The sequence below is a fragment of the Denticeps clupeoides genome, chromosome 5 (assembly GCF_900700375.1).
Source record: "Denticeps clupeoides chromosome 5, fDenClu1.1, whole genome shotgun sequence".
NCBI lineage: Eukaryota > Metazoa > Chordata > Actinopteri > Clupeiformes > Denticipitidae > Denticeps > Denticeps clupeoides.
The window spans coordinates 1,013,710-1,031,980 of NC_041711.1; the positions used below are offsets into that span (position 1 = coordinate 1,013,710).

Here is an 18,271-nt window from a genome sequence, read left to right on the forward strand (position 1 = left end):
GAACACTGTGTGTGTGTGTGTGTGTGTGTGTGTGTGTGTGTGTGTGTGTGTGTGAGAGAGACTGTGTGTGAGTGAGTGAGTGAGTGAGTGAGTGAGTGAGTGAGAGAGAGATAAAATAATAGTGGGATTATGAAAGTGGGGGAGAAGGAAGAACCCCTGGATCATATTAAATTACAGTAAACATGGGAAAGGTTTCATTTCATGTCAGTCACACACACACACACACACACACACACACACACACACACACACACACACACACATTAAACGGCGGGTCAGTCTGAACTCGGCCGCCGCTTCCTAAACCGCATTCACCGACATGGAAAACTGGTGAATGCAGGAGGAGGACAGCCACGAGACTGATGTGTCCAATCTGGTGAGAAGAAGAACACGGTGGACCTCATCAGATCCGTTCACATCCACACTGCTGCTGCATCTACAGGTTCAATTCTGGGTGGAGACCACGTGAAGGACCTGATGTGACGTTGTTCCACTCTTCAAGGTAAATCTGATGTGTTCATTACAGGTAAAGTGAAATATTGTTTACGCTGATTATGGGTGACAATCTCTAATAATCAGAAAACGATCAATCAATAAGGATTCAAAAAGGGATTTTTAGACGGACCAGAAAGTTCAGAGCGGACGTTCAGGTTCCTGTGCTACGTGTTTTAATGTCACTGTTGGCAGTTGCTCTGCTTTTCATCTTCATCCCACAAAAACACACTCACGCCCTGCCATGCATATGGATGTGAGGAGATTAGATCGATGGTATTTATGCTGCAGTGCCGGTTATGCAAACAGGAAGATGTCGGCGCGGCAGCATGAAGGGCGGGGTTCAGACGCAGGCCGCCGCCCAGCTCTTCAGCTGGGACTCCAAAAGTGACACTAAAATACAAATTCAACAAGTCCCCTTTTGATGAACTCGCAGCTGCTTCTTCACCTCCTTCAGCGTTCCACCTTAAACTAGAACCTGCCACCGAAGGAGCTGCTCGCTGCAGTCAGGGTCTCCTGCATGGGGCTCAGCCACCATCCTGCTGTCACCACCACCTCCAGATCAGCCTGTTCAGCCTCGTTTCGTCCCCAGCAGACCCTGCACTCCAAATGACCTGAACCTCCGCAGCAGGTACAGCCTGCTCCACCCTTTTTACAGAGAGCACTCGTCTTGACCGGACTCGTCCGTCTCTGATGCGAATTAGACCTGTAATGGTGACTGGCACATAATGCCACCCCCCCACTGGCAGCTGGCATGACTGTCCACCTCCATTTGGCAAAAGCCAATAAGATGCACCTGATTTGTTCACTGGGACCCTCCTTAAAAAAAAAACACTGTTTCACCACTGGTGTCCAATCCTCTGCCCAAGAGCATCCAGCATCTTCTTCTCAATAGACAATAGAAGTACCCCTAAAGTATCTCTACGCCGGTCAGCAGAGTAGAGTTAGGGAGGCCCTTGATGATCTGTAGGTCCGTAGAAGAGACCTTCCTGAAGTGTAAACCTACTTTTCTGTGGTACAAAGAAGACACCAGCCATAGTAAAGTTAAAAGACGCTGCTGTAGAACCTACAAACTTGTGAATGCATTTAGAACCACCATTCCTACTGAGAAAAGGAAGCGGTGAAATAAGTCACAGTGTCCGATTTGACGAATGACACGGACAATATCCATTAATAAAGTCTACTTTCAAAAGCAGCCATGAATATTTACACACACCTGAACTTTCGGATGAAAAGACCGCTGGACGTCCCCTGAGGGTCTTCCAGCCAATCACATGCTGCAAGTCCTCTGCTAATTCCTTTGTGATTCACATTTGGGGAATTTTAGCCAGGACTGTACCCCATGTGCTCATTTGTAGGGTGTAAAACCCTTTTTTTTTTAAGAAATTCTGTGCACCTTTGGTGCACCTTTCTTTTTCAAGGCCAGGAACAAAGTAGGGGCCTTATCGCATTTTCCTTCTCCCCGGGGACCCATGTGGGGGCTTTGTGTGTGGTATTAGGGGTTTGAAGGTCCCCTTTGATGTCCCACAGCCACAGTCCAATAGGCCTTAATGTACCCTAAACACCCGCAGCCACCAGCCCCCGCCTCCCAGTGCTTGTTAGCAGCAGATGGTGGAGCCGTTCTGGGGCTCATTTAGGCAGAAAGCTCCTGACTGCTGGAGCCTGGTCATGACCCCGCCCGATCTCAGCCCCAACAAAAATGTTCTCTTTCCATTTGAATCTGATTTTCTGCCCACGTTGAAAGCTGAGGGGTAGAGAAACGTTCTTCACCAGTTCCTGTGTGGGATTTCTGAACACGGACAAAAAGATGAGCAGCTATGACAAAATAACGTCCCTCTGTGTTCTGTTCCGACTGGGCGCTGCGATCCTCAACTTATTCTTCACAAGACCGAAGGAAACTCTATCACACGAGAGAGAGAGAGAGAGAGAGAGAGGGAGAGAGAGAGCTCACATGGGCCTAATGGACCATAGACGGTCAGGAGATCTCAGGGAGCTGGAATAATAGATATGAACTCTCTTTACATATGAAACCAAGTCAAAGGGGGGTTCTCCCCCAGCCAACAGGCCGTGTGAGGGTTCGAAGTCACATGACCTTTATCTCCATTCTCAGTTCTGAGGGCTGTTTCCTCTCCTGAAGTTCTGGACTGAGCCATTTACATGTACAAGTTATATCCATCTTTCATACTGCTGAAACACGGGACAAGACATGAAACCCTAATTACTGAGCAAGTGCTATAAAAAATACTGCCGTTTGACGTTGTGTGGCGGAGGTGAAGGTGACGCTGTTAATATTGATATTGTAAAAACACAATCCAATTTCATTTTTTAGGACTGATTACAATCTGAGGTATGAACAATCCTTCTATCTGTAGAATATACTCTTTCTCCGGTAACGATCTCAGGTCTGAATGATCAGCCGTGCCATAATCCCCTGTCTCTTTAACAAACCACGCAAAAAGAATACAAGTGGTGAAATACTGCGCCTCCTACACGGACCACAGAAACCACTTAGCGTGCACTTAACGAACCAACCCCGCAGTGGCCACAGAGTCTTCCCAATTTCAGCTACTGTACAACGTGAACTCAGTAAAGACCTCATTCTGCATTAAAACACTTACACACACATAACAGCCGCAATTTCCCCATTCCGGCCGCCCTGTTCCCCGCGCAAAGACACATTCGCTGTTTTTTTGACAGACAGGTGCAATTACATGAGCCGTTACCGCATTTGTCCAGCGAATCTACTTCAATCTTGCAGAGCCTCAGTGCTGGAAATAAAAAAGGTTTCATCTCCACAGAGAAAATAACTAACTTTTCCATTTCTGCACTGACCTGAGATCAGCTGGAGGAATGAACCCTGAGAGGGAAGTGTCGGAGACGCACTCAATGACGGACACAGATCGATCGAGGCGTCACGCTCACACAGCATGGGATTTAATAAGTTAAATATTATTTCACAAAGTTCTGCATAATCTCGCGCTTGTATGCTTGTGGTTGGTTCGCTGTGCATTTTTATCTGACCCCGGTCTGACCCTGCAAGTTCAGGCTCCGCCCTCTACCCCCGGCTGTTCCCAGATCAGACACCCCAAAAACAAGTGAAAAATAAAAGCAGCCAGTGGCAGGCAACACATGTTGAGCTAACTGCTCGCAGCCAGGCGTATGTGTAGAGTCATCAAGAACGCGGCTCATTAGAAGCCGCCCTCACGCGTGACTCGGTGACGGGCCACCGAGTGCCAGCCAATCAGCATCCCACAATCCACCAGGACAGGCCAACATACCAGACAAATGTCCACATCGGGGTGTGCTTAATCTGGCTGGTTATTTATGAATTATCTCATCATTTTTAATATTATTCGTCTGTACGTGTTTGTGCTGAGTTAGCGTCCCTCACATGCTTCTGCTCTGGTCTGGACTGGAGTGATTTTCAGCCGATCCTCCAGGCATCTGGCAAAGCGGCGAAGTCGCTGTACGTCCGCAACCAGCCCTGATCCAGCCGCCCCGAACACTCCACCCGTTCGCCGGGCATCTTTAATGCACAGTGGGCATGCTGGGATGCAAAGGGGATCCAGCACGCACACACACACACACACACACACACACACACACAGAGCTACTAATCTGCATGGTTTCTGTATAGCTCCGATTGTAGATCCATGCTAGTTTGTGTAGTGTAAATTAGTGGGTCTTGCCTCTGAGGGCTGTGTAACTGTATAATATCGGTATTATTAAAGGTGGAGCGAGACTTTCCTTTCCCTCGTGTACGCGAAATCAGTTTCTTTCTGGCTGGGACCAGAAAAAAGTTTCTGGAATTTTCCTGATTCTCCGGTCGTTGTGCGGTGCCCAGTGATGTGTGAGCAGGTAGAGGTGTGTGTACAGACAGAGGTGGGGAAACGCTGACACACACATATACACACACACACACACACTCACCTGCTGAGGCTCGTAGTCGTGTTGTGCTCTGCGTCGGGCGTCCATGTCCTCATAGGGTGGAGCAGCACGCATCAGCTGGAACTCTCTCCTGATCTTCTGTAACTTCTCAGCATTACTGTCAACACACATACACACACACACACACACACACACACACACTTTAGACACACATAGAAACCTGCAGCAGTAGCAGAGAGAAGGACATGGTGGACAAGCAGCAAAAAACCTGACCAGATTCCAAATATGAATGAAGATCAGGAGTAAAATGTGTTTGATGTTGATGGTGTAACACTGAAGGTCCATATTCTGCACATGAAGGTACAGGATTAGTGATGCACCCAGGTCAGCATCTCTGCATGAAGGGACAATCGGTGTATTAAATGTTGACGTGTCCTTCATCTGCATCACTGGCTGGACGCACATCGTCAATCCGGCCTGCGCTCCACTTACAACATTTCCATTTAAGGCATTTAGCAGACGCCCGTATCCAGAGCGACTTACAACGTGCTTCCATGTCACCATGGATGAAGTGGTCAGTTCTGGTTCACCAGGACCCCCAACTATGAATACAACCTTTTTATTCACTCTGTTCTAGTTTCTATACAGAAGTCAGACAAGAAGAAGGTCACAAGTTCATCTAAATCTTCTCTAAAGAGGAAGGTGTTGAGCTGCCGTGTGAAGGTGCTCAGTGACTGAGCTGGAAGTTCATTCCACCACCGAGGGGCCAAGACGGAGAAGAGTCTAGATGAGCGTCTTCCTTTTACCTTCAGAGATGGAGGGACCAGGCGAGCAGTACTGGAGGCTCGGAATATACGAGGTGCAGTGCGAGGTGTAATAAGGGCTGTGAGGTAGGATGGTGCTACTCCATGTTTGGCTTTGTAGGCCAGCATCAGTATTATGAACCTGATGGTGCAGCTACTGGGAGCCAGTGGAGGGAACGTAGCAGAGGGGAGGTGTGGAGAACATGGGAAGGTTGAAGATCCGTCGTGCTGCTGCATTTTGTATGAGTTGTAGCAACGAGCATTACACTAACGGGCAGTGGTGGGTCCTCATTATTTAGGTTTCGGTCCTTCTGACCAATCTTCTCATATCAGGAAGGTCTAGACTTCATCTGTGTTTCACTGCCTTCAACATGTGACGAATCAATAACATAAAAATAAGGAACAAGGCACCATTTCAAGCAAGAAATGTACAAATTGGACAGGTGGTCATCAATTAATGTCTGAAAGTTGATAAAGTCGATCAGTTGGGGGTAAGTGGGTGGGGGCCTTAATTCCACACGAGCCAATTAGAGCTGCCATCCTGATGGAAGACGTACGCCGCAGAGAGAGTAACGAACGAAAATTCCCACCGGCGCTTCATTAGGCTCCCACATCATCACTCCATCATACCAGCCAGTCAGCTGATCCCAGACCGACCATCACCTGCTGGGACCTTCTTCTAATGAGGAGCAGCAGGTCCTGGATCAGCTGACAGGAGTCAGGGGGAAACGTGTTGATCTAGTGACCACGTGCACACTCACTCACACACACAGACACACACACACACACTTGCTGGTGATGTCCTTTCTAGTGTCAACAGAGCAAAATATAATGCAGCAATAAGACATGGGCCCAAAAAAAGGGGAATGTGTGTGTGAGTGTGTGTGTTTACAGGGACTACGTTGCCTCTAGACAAGTAATAAAAGGTGCCAGCTAGTGTAAAATCTCTCTCTCTCACACACACATTATTTGTCCAAATATGTTGAGAAATTGATAAAAGGATTCCACCTGGGGGCCTGCGGCAAAGCATTTCTTCTCTCCTCCTCCCGTCCCCTGTTCCCTGGCTGCGGGACACGTTGCATAATAACATCTGACAACGGCGGACAGGCTTTCCCGGCAGGTCGCCGCGGAGACGCCTGCCGCGCGGGGGCTTAATGGAAACGTCCGCTGCCAAATTATGCAGAGGGGGAGGGAGGAGCCGTAATTAACCATCGCCGACATCTACAGAACAAGGCAGGGGGTTCCAGGGGTTTTGAAGGCCCATATTTTCCTGGTTCTAGGGAACGGAGGAGAAAAGGAGGGTTGGCCACAGGCTCCTCCTCTTTTAAACGTTGTTTAGAAAGTTCATCTTCTTGGTGTCCACCAGCAACAAGGTCTGGGAGGGTAGTTAGTAGCCACTGTCTGGTTATTTCTGGAACTCCTGGTTGATGTTAGAACCTGTTAGAACCTCATTCTCACCTGTCTGCTGGTGCTGCAGCCGGGACCCGCTGCTTGTTGACTTTGGCGTAAAGACCCTCTCGCGGGTCCTCCTCAGGCGGATCTCGGCCGGAGGCGGGGTTTGGGGGAATGCGAGGAGAGGAAGAACGGGCCATGGAGGGTGACTGGCTGGTGGGAGGGGCTTGACGGAACTTATTGATGCGAGCGTAGTTGGGGTCAAGGTCATCCTCCTCCACGTCAGGTAGAGCTGTTGGAGTGGGGCTGTCCATCTCATTCCTGTAGCAGAGAGAGCAAGAAAAGAGACCATGATGAGACCCCGGGGCTGAAGGTGTGGTCAAACCACAAATGTGGAAGAGCACTGAAGATCTCACCTCGCCCCCTCAGCCCTACCGCGATCCAGCTCCTCCTCACTCAGGGCGTCCAGACGGCCTTTAGCTTTGACCTTCTCCTCCTGGTTCTTCTTCCCAAACCTGGTGAAAGAGGCAGAGTCACATGACCGGGCGACACCAGGCCACAGTCCCCGTCCACGCTGCTCGGCCACACGCAGTCACACCAACAACCTCGCAAACCCCCCTTTTTTTATGAAACCACGATTTGGCATTTTGGGATTCCTGCTGAGATGGTAAACCTGTTCTTCATTCTGCAGCAGCAGCAGAAACGAGGGAGACAGAAAGAGAGAGATGGACAAAAAGTACACGGGAAACTAAATGATAAAAAAAAAAAAAAAAAAAAGTCACTGAGCAACATAAAGGAATTTGTCCCAATCAATAAACTGAGCAGATGAACACGTGTAGTGTTCCACTCTGCTGAGAGTGCAGCTCTTTCATTACAGAAATATCCAGTTAGTGGATCCACGTAATTATCTGATCAAACATCCGAACACGAACAGACTCAGGCCATCCCGGCACGTTCCAAACCGGGTTCTTCACTGAGAACTGTCCCTCAGAGGCGGACAGGGCTGATTTTATTAGTCAGACGCGTCATGATCTGAGGACAGATGGAGCAGCTCGCACCAGCCACTGACCCCCTGTCTGGAGAAGGACCGTATTTGTATCTCATTAGGGTGGAGCTACTTAATTCCTATTAACATGCATGTGACGGGCCACAGCTCCTCCATCATGGAGGATGGACCGTTATCTCAGTCCATCCTGGAGTTGTGGGATTAATCACAAGTGCACAGAACTTTAATCTAAATATCTTGACTGTTCGTGTGGCCCTAACTCGTCCATCTTGTTCATCCTACAGCTGCTACCATTTCCAATTATACTCATCAAATCTTCCATAGTTATTAGTAAAACAATTTGTTCTCAGGACTACCAGTCACATTTGTGAAGTGAATAAAAAAGGGGGTTATTTCATTAAAGCCATCGGTTCTGCTCTGGATGGTCACCCTGTTTTCACGTCACTTCGCTTGGAATTTCACGGACTGTCACTCCAGCGAGAGGCCAGAGAAAGGGACTTGAAACGCCACCTCAGAACATCTCTTCATCCCCTTTGTCTACTCTGCCCCCCTCCCTGGTTCTGCCGGGAGGCAGGAAATGAAATATTTATGCGCCGCGCGACTCCTGGGGACGGCGATTAGCCGCGGTGGTGCTAATGATCGCCGTTGTGACTTGGCTACGGACTGGGGAGGGGGGGACAGGGTACAGGTGGACACCTCGGGCTGCATGGACAGGACAGCAGAGGTCTGAGCATCCGACTCCTCATTACGGGGTTCCAGCATCACGCCACGACACTCAGAGAAGCTGGTTTATAAATTGTGACGCCCCCCCTCCCCAACTCAGCAACAGCCTGATCTCCAGCACGCTGCTTCAGCCCATGCTGGTTTCCTGGAGGAAGAGACGTGAAGTATGGCGGTTTTCGACAGACAGTCCTAATTAGGGAACAGTCCTAATTCTAAACCACAAATTGGCACAAATAACGATCCTGACTGGAACCAGAATGCAACGCTGTCCTGCGGCGGGTGAGCTGGAGTGGACAGTCTGCTACAAAACACCTGTAGGACCGGCATCTTCCCACCGTAGAAAACCTCTTCATGCTTATTCAAATCCGCGATTGGGCCTCTCTGGTGTGACACTACAGGTAGCTTCACAACAACAGACCCTTCATTGTCTTCATCACCCCCCCCCCCCCCCCCCGAGCCTGGCCCCAGTCCTAAGCAAACTTCTGAAGCATATTCCAGCCTGTAATGAGATACCTCGGCCTGGCAAGGTGGCGTCCCTCCCCTGACCTTTCTGCAACAGGCATCCAAGGCGTCGGTGTTGCCATAGTAACCAGCTGCACGGTTATTCTTCAACTGCTGTTGTACACTATCAGAGCTGGAGTGAAGTCTTCTCTTGAAGATCACCTCCCCATTAGACAAGAACAAATATAAATCCCAGATTCTTGTTTAATACGGCCGCCAAACGGACCAGGAAAAAGACCGACACGGGAACTAAAATTGTTACAAATAGAGATAAGATTCAAAAACATAAACCGCTCCATCAATATCACTGCAGAAAAGCATCTTCCTTGGAAGAAGGGAAATCCCAGGCCCATGGCATGAAGGTCCCCCGCACAAGCTGCGACACCCCCAAACAAGAGACGTCAAAAGCCAGCAAATGGCTTGACGTGTCATTACAAGGCAGAAAGACAAGCAAAGGGGACATCCCGATCCGCCAAGGTGCAACCGGGGTCCCCTAGATGAAGGTCCCGTCCCCACACACTGCCCCCCGGGGACCTGTCATGGTGCCCACTGCTCACCAAGGGTGATGGTTTCACCGTGTCCTCTGCTGTGCATCACAATCATGTCACTTTAAAGCCAGTGACATCAAAGGACAAATCCTGATTGGTCTGTGGGAACTTTTTGGGAGTCAAATGTATAAAAGAGTTTTGTATCGGGCTCTGAGTTCTCATCTCTTCCTCCTCCATCGGGAGCTGGGGGTTCTCCCCCCAGTTTCTGAGTCTTGCTTTCTTTCCCTGTTTCACAAGAGCCAAGCTGCCTCCTGGATTTTCAACTTCCTCCATCCCCCTTTCTCTTTTCTTTTATTCTGGGGCTTTTCTGTAACATTTTTACATACAAACTAGTTTACATGTACCTGCGATAGTCATCTGCTGGCGTTAATCAATTAGAAACTGTTCGTTCTTGTAACCTCTATTGTGCCATCATGTCTCTTTCATGCCACGTAACATCAGATGAGTCTTTTATAAATACAGTGCTTTTTTACAGCCTTCTTAAAAACCTGAATTAATTAAACTAATGTAATCATCAATTCAAATGAAATTTAACAAGTTACCTTAAACAAACAGCACCCGATGTTATAAATCCTAAAAATTAGGAATTTATTACTTAGAACCGGTCACATGCCACGTCATTCAAGGTAGCAGTCATCAGGCCCCTTGATTGCAGTCAGCTTTCGAACTACAGACCGATATCCAACCTCCCGTTTATATCGAAAATCTTAGAAAAAATGTGTACATGCACAGCAACAACATTCATGAAGTATATCAATCGGGATTTAGACCTCATCATAGCCCTGAGACGGCAGGTCGCTGCTTGACACTATTGATCGCGCTATTCTCCTTGACAGGTTAGAGAATGTTGTTGGGATAAACGGAATAGCCCTCTCCTGGATCAGCTCGCGGACAATAATGGTGATTCATGATCATGTAGTAAAGTGGAGTTTGGTGTTCCACAAGGTTCCGTCGCGATTTTCCATACAACGTCTGGCTGCATGAAAGTGAAAGTGAAGTGATTGTCACACGTGATACACAGCAGCACAGCACACAGTGAAATGTGTCCTCTGCATTTAACCATCACCCTGAGTGAGCAGTGGGCAGCCATGACAGGCGCCCGGGGAGCAGTGTGTGGGGACGGTGCTTTGCTCAGAGGCACCTCAGTGGTACCCTGGCAGATCAGGATTCGAACCAGCAACCTTCTGATTACGGGGCCGCTTCCTTAACCACTAGGCCACCACTGCCCCGCATGAGGCCCAAGTACAAGAGCTTCCGTTTTCTATTGTAAATCCATGTGTAATGTACATTATATATATGTGTGTGTGTATATATCTTTTATGAGTGCACTATGGGGGCTCAGCATCTCTCTCTCTCTCTTTCATATATATATGAAATGTTATCTCCACCAACCTTTCCCAGAATCACAACCTCCTCAACCTGGTTACTTCCTGTACGGATGCAGATGCACCAGCTGGGTGGCACCTGAAGAATGGGGCAGTGTGGCGCTTATTACCGACTCATTACCACCAAGAAAACGAGTCTCTCTGTGTGTACAGTGTAAGTGAAGAGTGAGAAGAAGAAGACGACCCTTCATCTTTTCTTTTAAGAAATGTGAGTAATCAGCAATGAGCTGCGAAGAACATGGATGAAATGGATTAGTGAAGTAAATCCAACCCTCTGCAGCAGGTGAAACTTCACTGAGAGAGAGAGATGTATAGAAATAAACTAATCCTGTATTATATCTGGAGGGCCGAATATTACATTTTACCCCTCTGTCTGTGTTGTTACAACTGCCGCACATTCCTTCCTTGTGGGATTAATTAGAGCCCCTTTCTTTTATTCCCTCATACTCATTCTGCTATAGCTGCACTTTAGCTAATCAGTACAATTAAAATCCAACGGCATAATTAATATATAAAGGAAGGTTGCCTGTTAGTAGCCTAGTAAGTGACCCACATTCAAACCCCACTTACTACCATTGTGGCCCAGGAGCAAGACACTTCAAGTTCAAGTTGAGCTTTATTCATGAAGGAACGAAGGAACCTGGTGCTACATGTAACATTTGAACAACGTTACATACTGACAACATGACTGTGCAAGAGTAACAAAAAGATGTAGACAGCAAAAACCAGAGAAATGAATACAGAAGTAAAAAAAATACTGCAGTAATAGATAATATGTTCTGAAAATAAAAGAGGTATTGTGTGTGTGTGTGTGTGTGTTTGTCTGTAACTTCCAAAAATAAATAAAAATAATAAAATACGGGGCCGCTTCCTTAACCGCTAGGCCACCACTGCTCTAGCGGTGATGAGACAAGATGAAAATGTTGATCATGTGACGATAACTATAATGAAATATATTATTTATAAATATTATTTATAAATATTAATAATAAAATATTCTTGACACTAAAAAAATAATAAATATGGTTTGCAAGATAAGAACTATACTGAAATGTCTCTAGATAAGACATTATTTCCTCTTGTTCAATCACGTTATAACATTTAAGGCATTTGGCAGACGCCCTTATCCAGAGCGACTTACAACGTGCTTCCATGTCACCATGGATGAAGTGATCAGTTCTGGTTCACTAGGACCATGTGAGGAAATGCCCTTATCCAGAGCGACTTACAGCGTTCTTAAGTTATCACTACTTCACCAAGTGATCTCCCTCTACACGAGATCACTTGGTGAAGTAGTGATAACTTAAGAACGCTGTAAGTCGCTCTGGATAAGGGCGTCTGCCAAATGCCGTAAATGTAATGTAAAATGAGAGGACCTAGCACCGAGCCTTGAGGGACACCAGTGGAGAGTCTACGTGAGGTAGAGGTGGATCCTTTCCAAGTCACTTGGTAAGATCGCTCATCAAGGTAGGAAGCAAACCACTGCCATGCTGAGCCCTGAATTCCAAGCCTCTTCAGCATAGACAAGAGAGTCTTGTGGTTAACGGTGTCAAATGCTGCAGAGAGGTCGAGGAGAATAAGAACCGATGACAGTTTTACCGATCTGGCCGGATGTAGCTTCTCAGAAACAGCCAGATGGGTCGTCTCAGTAGAATGAGCTGCTCTGAAGCCAGACTGGTTGGGATCCAGGAGGTTGTCTGTTTCCTGTATCTCCCATCCAGTCAGACAGATGACGTCACTTACATTTACATTTATCAGACGCCCTTATCCAGAGTGACTTACAATCAGTAGTTACAGGGACAGTCCCCCCTTGGAGCAACTCAGGGTTAAGTGTCTTGCTCGGGGACACGATGGTAGTAAGTGGGGTTTGAACCTGGTTCTTCTGGTTCATAGGCGAGTGTGTTACCCACTAGGCTACTACCACCCTTCCTCAATTGCAATTGCGGCATTTAGATTTCAGGATATTTGTGAAAGTTTTAACAAATGGCTGGGAGAAAATGAAGTGATATTTTTAAGCACTTTACAATGAAGAGGAAAGAAAGCAGAATGTGTGATATCCTTGTTCTAATTATAAAATGGGTTTGACTTGTTTTTGTCTTGTACTATATTGACTGACTAAGACTAATGAAGTCTAAAACGACGAAAACTAAAATTAAGACCAGCAAAAAAAACTGTAGCCCGAACACGTCTGTACCTGAAGTGTTCTGTACTGATGGCACGATGGAAGTGGTTCTGGACAAGGGATGACTTGAACAGCACCGATTATTTCCAATCATGTTTGAAAATTCTGACACACACACACAGAACTGCAGGAATGTACTTTCATTTGGATTTTATCAAAACAACATCGCAAACCTGACAAGTCCAAAAATCAGAAATGACTAGAATTCTTTTCTGAGCCTGAATATCTTTCACAATGCTCACCTGAACCAGCCAGCCTCTCTATCACACAAATTGTTCTGGATTGTGTACAACGCGTCCATGCAGGAAGATCTGTGGGAGGCATCACAGTAACCACGAATGAGAAAGTGAACAGAAAGTGGGAATAAATAAATGAATGTGAACGCGAAAGTGGGCGAAGTCAGTGACTGGTAGAAGTATGGATTTAGTGACAATGGGAGGGAAAGGTTAATGCAGCCAGACCACATCCTGACCAGGTTCCCTGTGATGCATAAGAGCCACTTAACCTTTCCTGGGAGAGTCCATCAATCCAACCCTGCGTGAGGGAGACCGCCACACAGGGATAAACTATCAAGATGGCGAGACCATGATTCACGTCACACTTTCGAATTTCATGCTTATCCACAGTCCAATACTCCACAGGAACCCTGACGTACACACGTGTCTATATTTCATCACACTGTGTTCATCACACTGCACGTAACGTAGTCAGCAGTTCAACCTGCTATAAGGCATGAGCTGGAAATACCACTTAAACCCTTCAGTCAAACACGACTTATGATCCCCGCAGAATGGCACCATGAAATGTCTCACAATCTCATATGGAGCTTTGTGAAGCCCTAGCAGAGGAGCTGCCATGGAGGATAAAGTTTTCAGGAGATGATAAATATTCATGAGCATTTCCACCGATTGAGGCTCAGCGTTGTTTATTTCTTTAAACTGCATGATTGACAGAACGCATCAGCACAAATAAATGAGGAAACTCGTTTCAGAATGAGGTCCAATTTGTGAAATATAAATAAATGATTAGCTTTTCTCTGCCTGTGAAAGGCGATAGTGCAAACAGCTTTATCCCTTCCACTCACATATGAAAAATTGGAATGACAAGACAGGTCTCAACTTAAATGTCAAACGTACACTAAAAGAAAATAACATTTTTTACAAGTAAAACATACACAGGTTTTACACACAAGCATGATATTTCAGTACGATACCTGACCACCCACACACAAGCGTGATATTTCAGTACGATACAAGAGCACTAACAAGCGTGATATTTCAGTACAATACTAGACCACCAATACACAAGAGTGATATTTCAGAACGATACCATGAGCACTAACAAGCTTGATATTTCAGTAGGGTACCAAAGCACTAACAAGCGTGATATTGCAGTACGGTACCAAAGCACTAACAAGCGTGATATTGCAGTACAATACTAGACCACTAATACACAAGAGTGATATTTCAGAACGATACCATGAGCACTAACAAGCTTGATATTTCAGTAGGGTACCAAAGCACTAACAAGCGTGATATTGCAGTACAATACTAGACCACCAATACACAAGAGTGATATTTCAGAACGATACCATGAGCCCTAACAAGTGTGATATTTCAGTACAATACCAGAGCACTAACAAGCGTGATATTTCAGCACGGTACCAAAGCACTATCAAGCGCGATATTTCAGTACGATACCAGAGCATTAACAAGCATGATATTTCAGTACGATACCAGAGCACTAACAATTGTAATGTTTCAGTACGATACCAGATCACCCACACACAAGCCTAATATTTCAGTATAATACCAGAGCACTAACAAGTGTGACATTTCAGTACAATACTAGACCACCAACACACAAGAGTGATATTTCAGAACGATACCATGAGCCCTAACAAGTGTGATATTTCAATAAGATACTAGACCACCCACAAACAAGCATAATATTTCGGTACGGTACAAGAGCACTAACAAGTTTAATATTTCAGTACAATACCAGACCACCCAGACACCAGTGTGATATTTCAGTACGATACCAGAGCATTAACAAGCGTGATATTTCAGTACACTACTAGACCACCAATACACAAGCGCGATATTTCAGTACGACACCATGAGCCCTAACAAGTTTAATATTTCAGTACAATACCAGACCACCGAGACACCAGTGTGATTTCAGTACGTTACCAGAACTCTGTATGTTTACAAATTCTTTATTTTATGACCTTAATTATTCTGCCAAGAAGAAATGTTTCCAAACTGTATTTCACTGTTCCTGCCACACTGACTATATGTGTTACTTAATATGTAGGGAAAAGGGGTTGAAAAAGGAATGCAGCTTCAATAGTAATCACTTGATCAATAATACAGACATGACTACGAACCTCCTCAGCTTCGTGGCCATTAACTAAAAAAAAAAAAAAAAAAAATTAAAAAATAATCTCCACTTCAGTCCATCAGAGATTAGCGTCAGGGCCCAAGGCTGGAACCCAAGCGGAGCTCTTCCTGCTGCCTTGATCGCCTCAGTTCTGGTCTGACTTGCAGTAATCTGCGTGAGGCCATGCCATCGGATGCTGAAAGGGAGCGGAACGAGCGCTAATGGGTTTGGGCCTGGCGTAATCGTCACTGCACTCAGATCGGGGACGGGGACGGGGACGCGAGTGGCAGATTAGTAAACAGAGGATCAGGGAGCAAGATTCATGTCCTCAAATCCCGGCTGTCGGCCCAGAGATGATGGATAGAGCTGGGCGTGGCGAGCGTGTCGAAAACTGACGTGTACTCGAAAGCTGAAAAGGGCGGCGCCCATGGTAATGACTGGTTTTTCAGAAGTTCACTAATGTCACACTCAACAGTTCCCTCTTTGGACGGTTCAAATGAAACGGTTGATGGAGTAGAGATCATTTCGGAAAGGTCCATCAGCCTTGTGTGTGAGAGCTGTCATACAGGCTCCTCCCCTTTATATGTTTTATTTATTAAAAACACCATTAAGTGTTCAACCAGTCCAGAAGATGTAAAAATGAGGATGGGCCACTGTTGTGGAGTCAACGTGCAGTGGGGCTTCGTTAATATGGAATTCAGCAGTCATGGTCCCGTGGGTGCAGTGCCTATCCCCTGACCCAGCATGGACCTTAAAAACAACATTAATTAGCATTAAACTGCCGATTTCTCCCAATTAATAGGACTTGTTGGGTCCTGTTTGGCCTTCAGGAAAGTTCAGACCATGCACAGGCCACAAGACCTCAGAGGCCTACAGAATACGCTGCAAATATTCCGTACAGCACCTGTTCATTTTCTCTTCCCACCTTCCAAGAACAAGAGGAACTGAATACAGTAAAGTGGACATTGAATAAAATGTCATTAAAATTGCACTGGCAGAACAGTCACAATCCAAAGGCACCCAGGAGAGGGGACAAAACCGGAAGAAAGTCAACCGAATAATGAAACACATAGAGCTGGAGAACGGAGATAAAAAAAGTTCCGTTCTTCTGATGAAATCAGCCTCTAAATCAGACACGAGGGAATCTGTAACCGCGGCCCGTCAGTCTGACGAAGCAAAGAATCAACTTTATTCCCCCAAAGCACAATCAGCCACTTGTTTTCCCCCCACTCCCGTCCTCCTCGAGCCAGAACGGGGTCTAGTGACAGCGCATTACCGCTAATGAAGCTCGTTCCACGTCTTCTCCTCACAGTTTATATGCAAATTCATGTCAATCTACGTTCTTTTAGCCCAAAAGTTCCATTTTAGCGAGTCGCGACTTTCAAATGTGCAACAGAAATGTTTTACACCAGGTAAGCTGATCCGAGGTCAGTTTTTTTGTTCCAGACAGGAATAGAGCGCTCAGAAGAACGCGGAGGGAATTACGGTTCTCTCCTCCGCCTGATCAGGTTCCTGTGACGGCGCCTGTCACTCACTCATCCGAACGCCGCCAACAAGTCGACTGCCTTTCACCTCGACAGAAATGAGATGTCACTCTGTCTCAGACATCCTCTGTCCCTCAGATCGTAAAAAGCCCGTCTTTATGTGAATAATAAAAAGATGGGGACACATTTGTGACTAAGAGACAGATTTAAATTATTTATGTTTTAGTTTTAAAAGTAACTCACAGGTTTCCAACCAACCAGAGACGTTACAGCCCGTTACAAAGCTGCCTGCTCTCCGGTCTGTCCCAGTCTGCCCACCTGTCCCCGCCTGCCTGTCTCCGCCTGTCCCCGCCCGCCCACCCACCAGTCCGTCCGTCTCTGCCCGCCCGTCTCAGTCTGTCTCCGTCTGTCCATGCCTGACTGCCCGTCTGTCCCTGCCAGTGCCCGCCCGCCCATCTCAGTCCCCCCGCCTGTCCCCGCCCACCGGCTTGCCCGTCTCTGTCTGCCCGCCTGTCCCCGCCTGCCTGCCCGCCCGCCCGTCTCTGTCTGCCCGCCTGTCCCCACCTGCCTGCCCGCCTGTCTCCGTCTGTCCATGCCTGACTGCCCGTCTGTCCCTGCCAGTGCCCGCCCGCCCATCTCAGTCCCCCCGCCTGTCCCCGCCCGCCGGCTTGCCCGTCTCTGTCTGCCCGCCTGTCCCCGCCTGCCTGCCCGCCCGCCCGTCTCTGTCTGCCCGCCTGTCCCCACCTGCCTGCCCGCCTGTCTCTGTCTGTCCCTGCCTGACTGCCCACCTGTCCCCGCCTGCCTGCCCGCCCGCCCGTCTCTGTCTGTCCCCGCCCGCCCCAGCACGATCTGCGCCCGTTGACCTGTCCATCTGTGGTCACTGACTGAAATATATTTATATTATTTACAATAATAATTTGAACTCAGAATACAGCGTAGTAATGAAATCTCAGGACTGTACCGTAACAGCGTAAAGCCTTTCTTCTTCGTCCGTTTCTCTGGCTCCTCCTCTTTCTTTCTGCCTTTGCTCGTCTTTTCTTTCTTCTTCTTATTCTTCCTCTTCTTCTTTCCATCCTCAGCCTCCTGGCGAGAAGATCCGCTGGCTTGAGTGTCCCTGCCTGAGCTGTCATCTGAGGAGTCATCTAACAGGAACACACAGAGGTCATCAGCGACACCAACATCTCGGTACGTGAACTAAACGTGAAGGAGTGAAGATCGCGGATGATCTGGTTACACCGGGACGTGTGTGGGATTTATTAGGCAGCAGCATTTTTCCTACAAGTTGATGTGTGAGAAAAAAAAAAAAAGCTTAAGGATTTCAGAAGGAACTTCAACAAGGACAAAAGTGTGACGATTGGACATCAGGCCAGTAGATGCAGTGTAATGTCCCGCATTCATGTGGATGTTTTTTGTCACGCAGGACTTAGCTAAACATGGAAAGAGGGCACTGTCTGGACAGTCCTGACACACGGAAGAAACGGTTAG

The 18,271-nt window shown here is 47.1% G+C and overlaps 1 protein-coding gene across 2 annotated transcripts in view; it reads right to left on the reverse strand.

Annotated features, from left to right (window-relative positions):
• pard3ba (par-3 family cell polarity regulator beta a) overlaps positions 1 to 18,271 on the reverse strand; it is a 71,744-nt gene that overhangs the window by 2,995 nt on the left and 50,478 nt on the right. For both annotated transcript variants that reach the window (XM_028979783.1, XM_028979784.1), the window contains 4 exons: positions 17,748 to 17,928; positions 6,992 to 7,090; positions 6,642 to 6,896; positions 4,423 to 4,537 (listed from right to left, as the gene is read on the reverse strand). In XM_028979783.1, the coding sequence (XP_028835616.1) occupies positions 4,423 to 4,537; positions 6,642 to 6,896; positions 6,992 to 7,090; positions 17,748 to 17,928 (650 nt within the window). The remainder of the gene's footprint in view (positions 1 to 4,422; positions 4,538 to 6,641; positions 6,897 to 6,991; positions 7,091 to 17,747; positions 17,929 to 18,271) is intronic.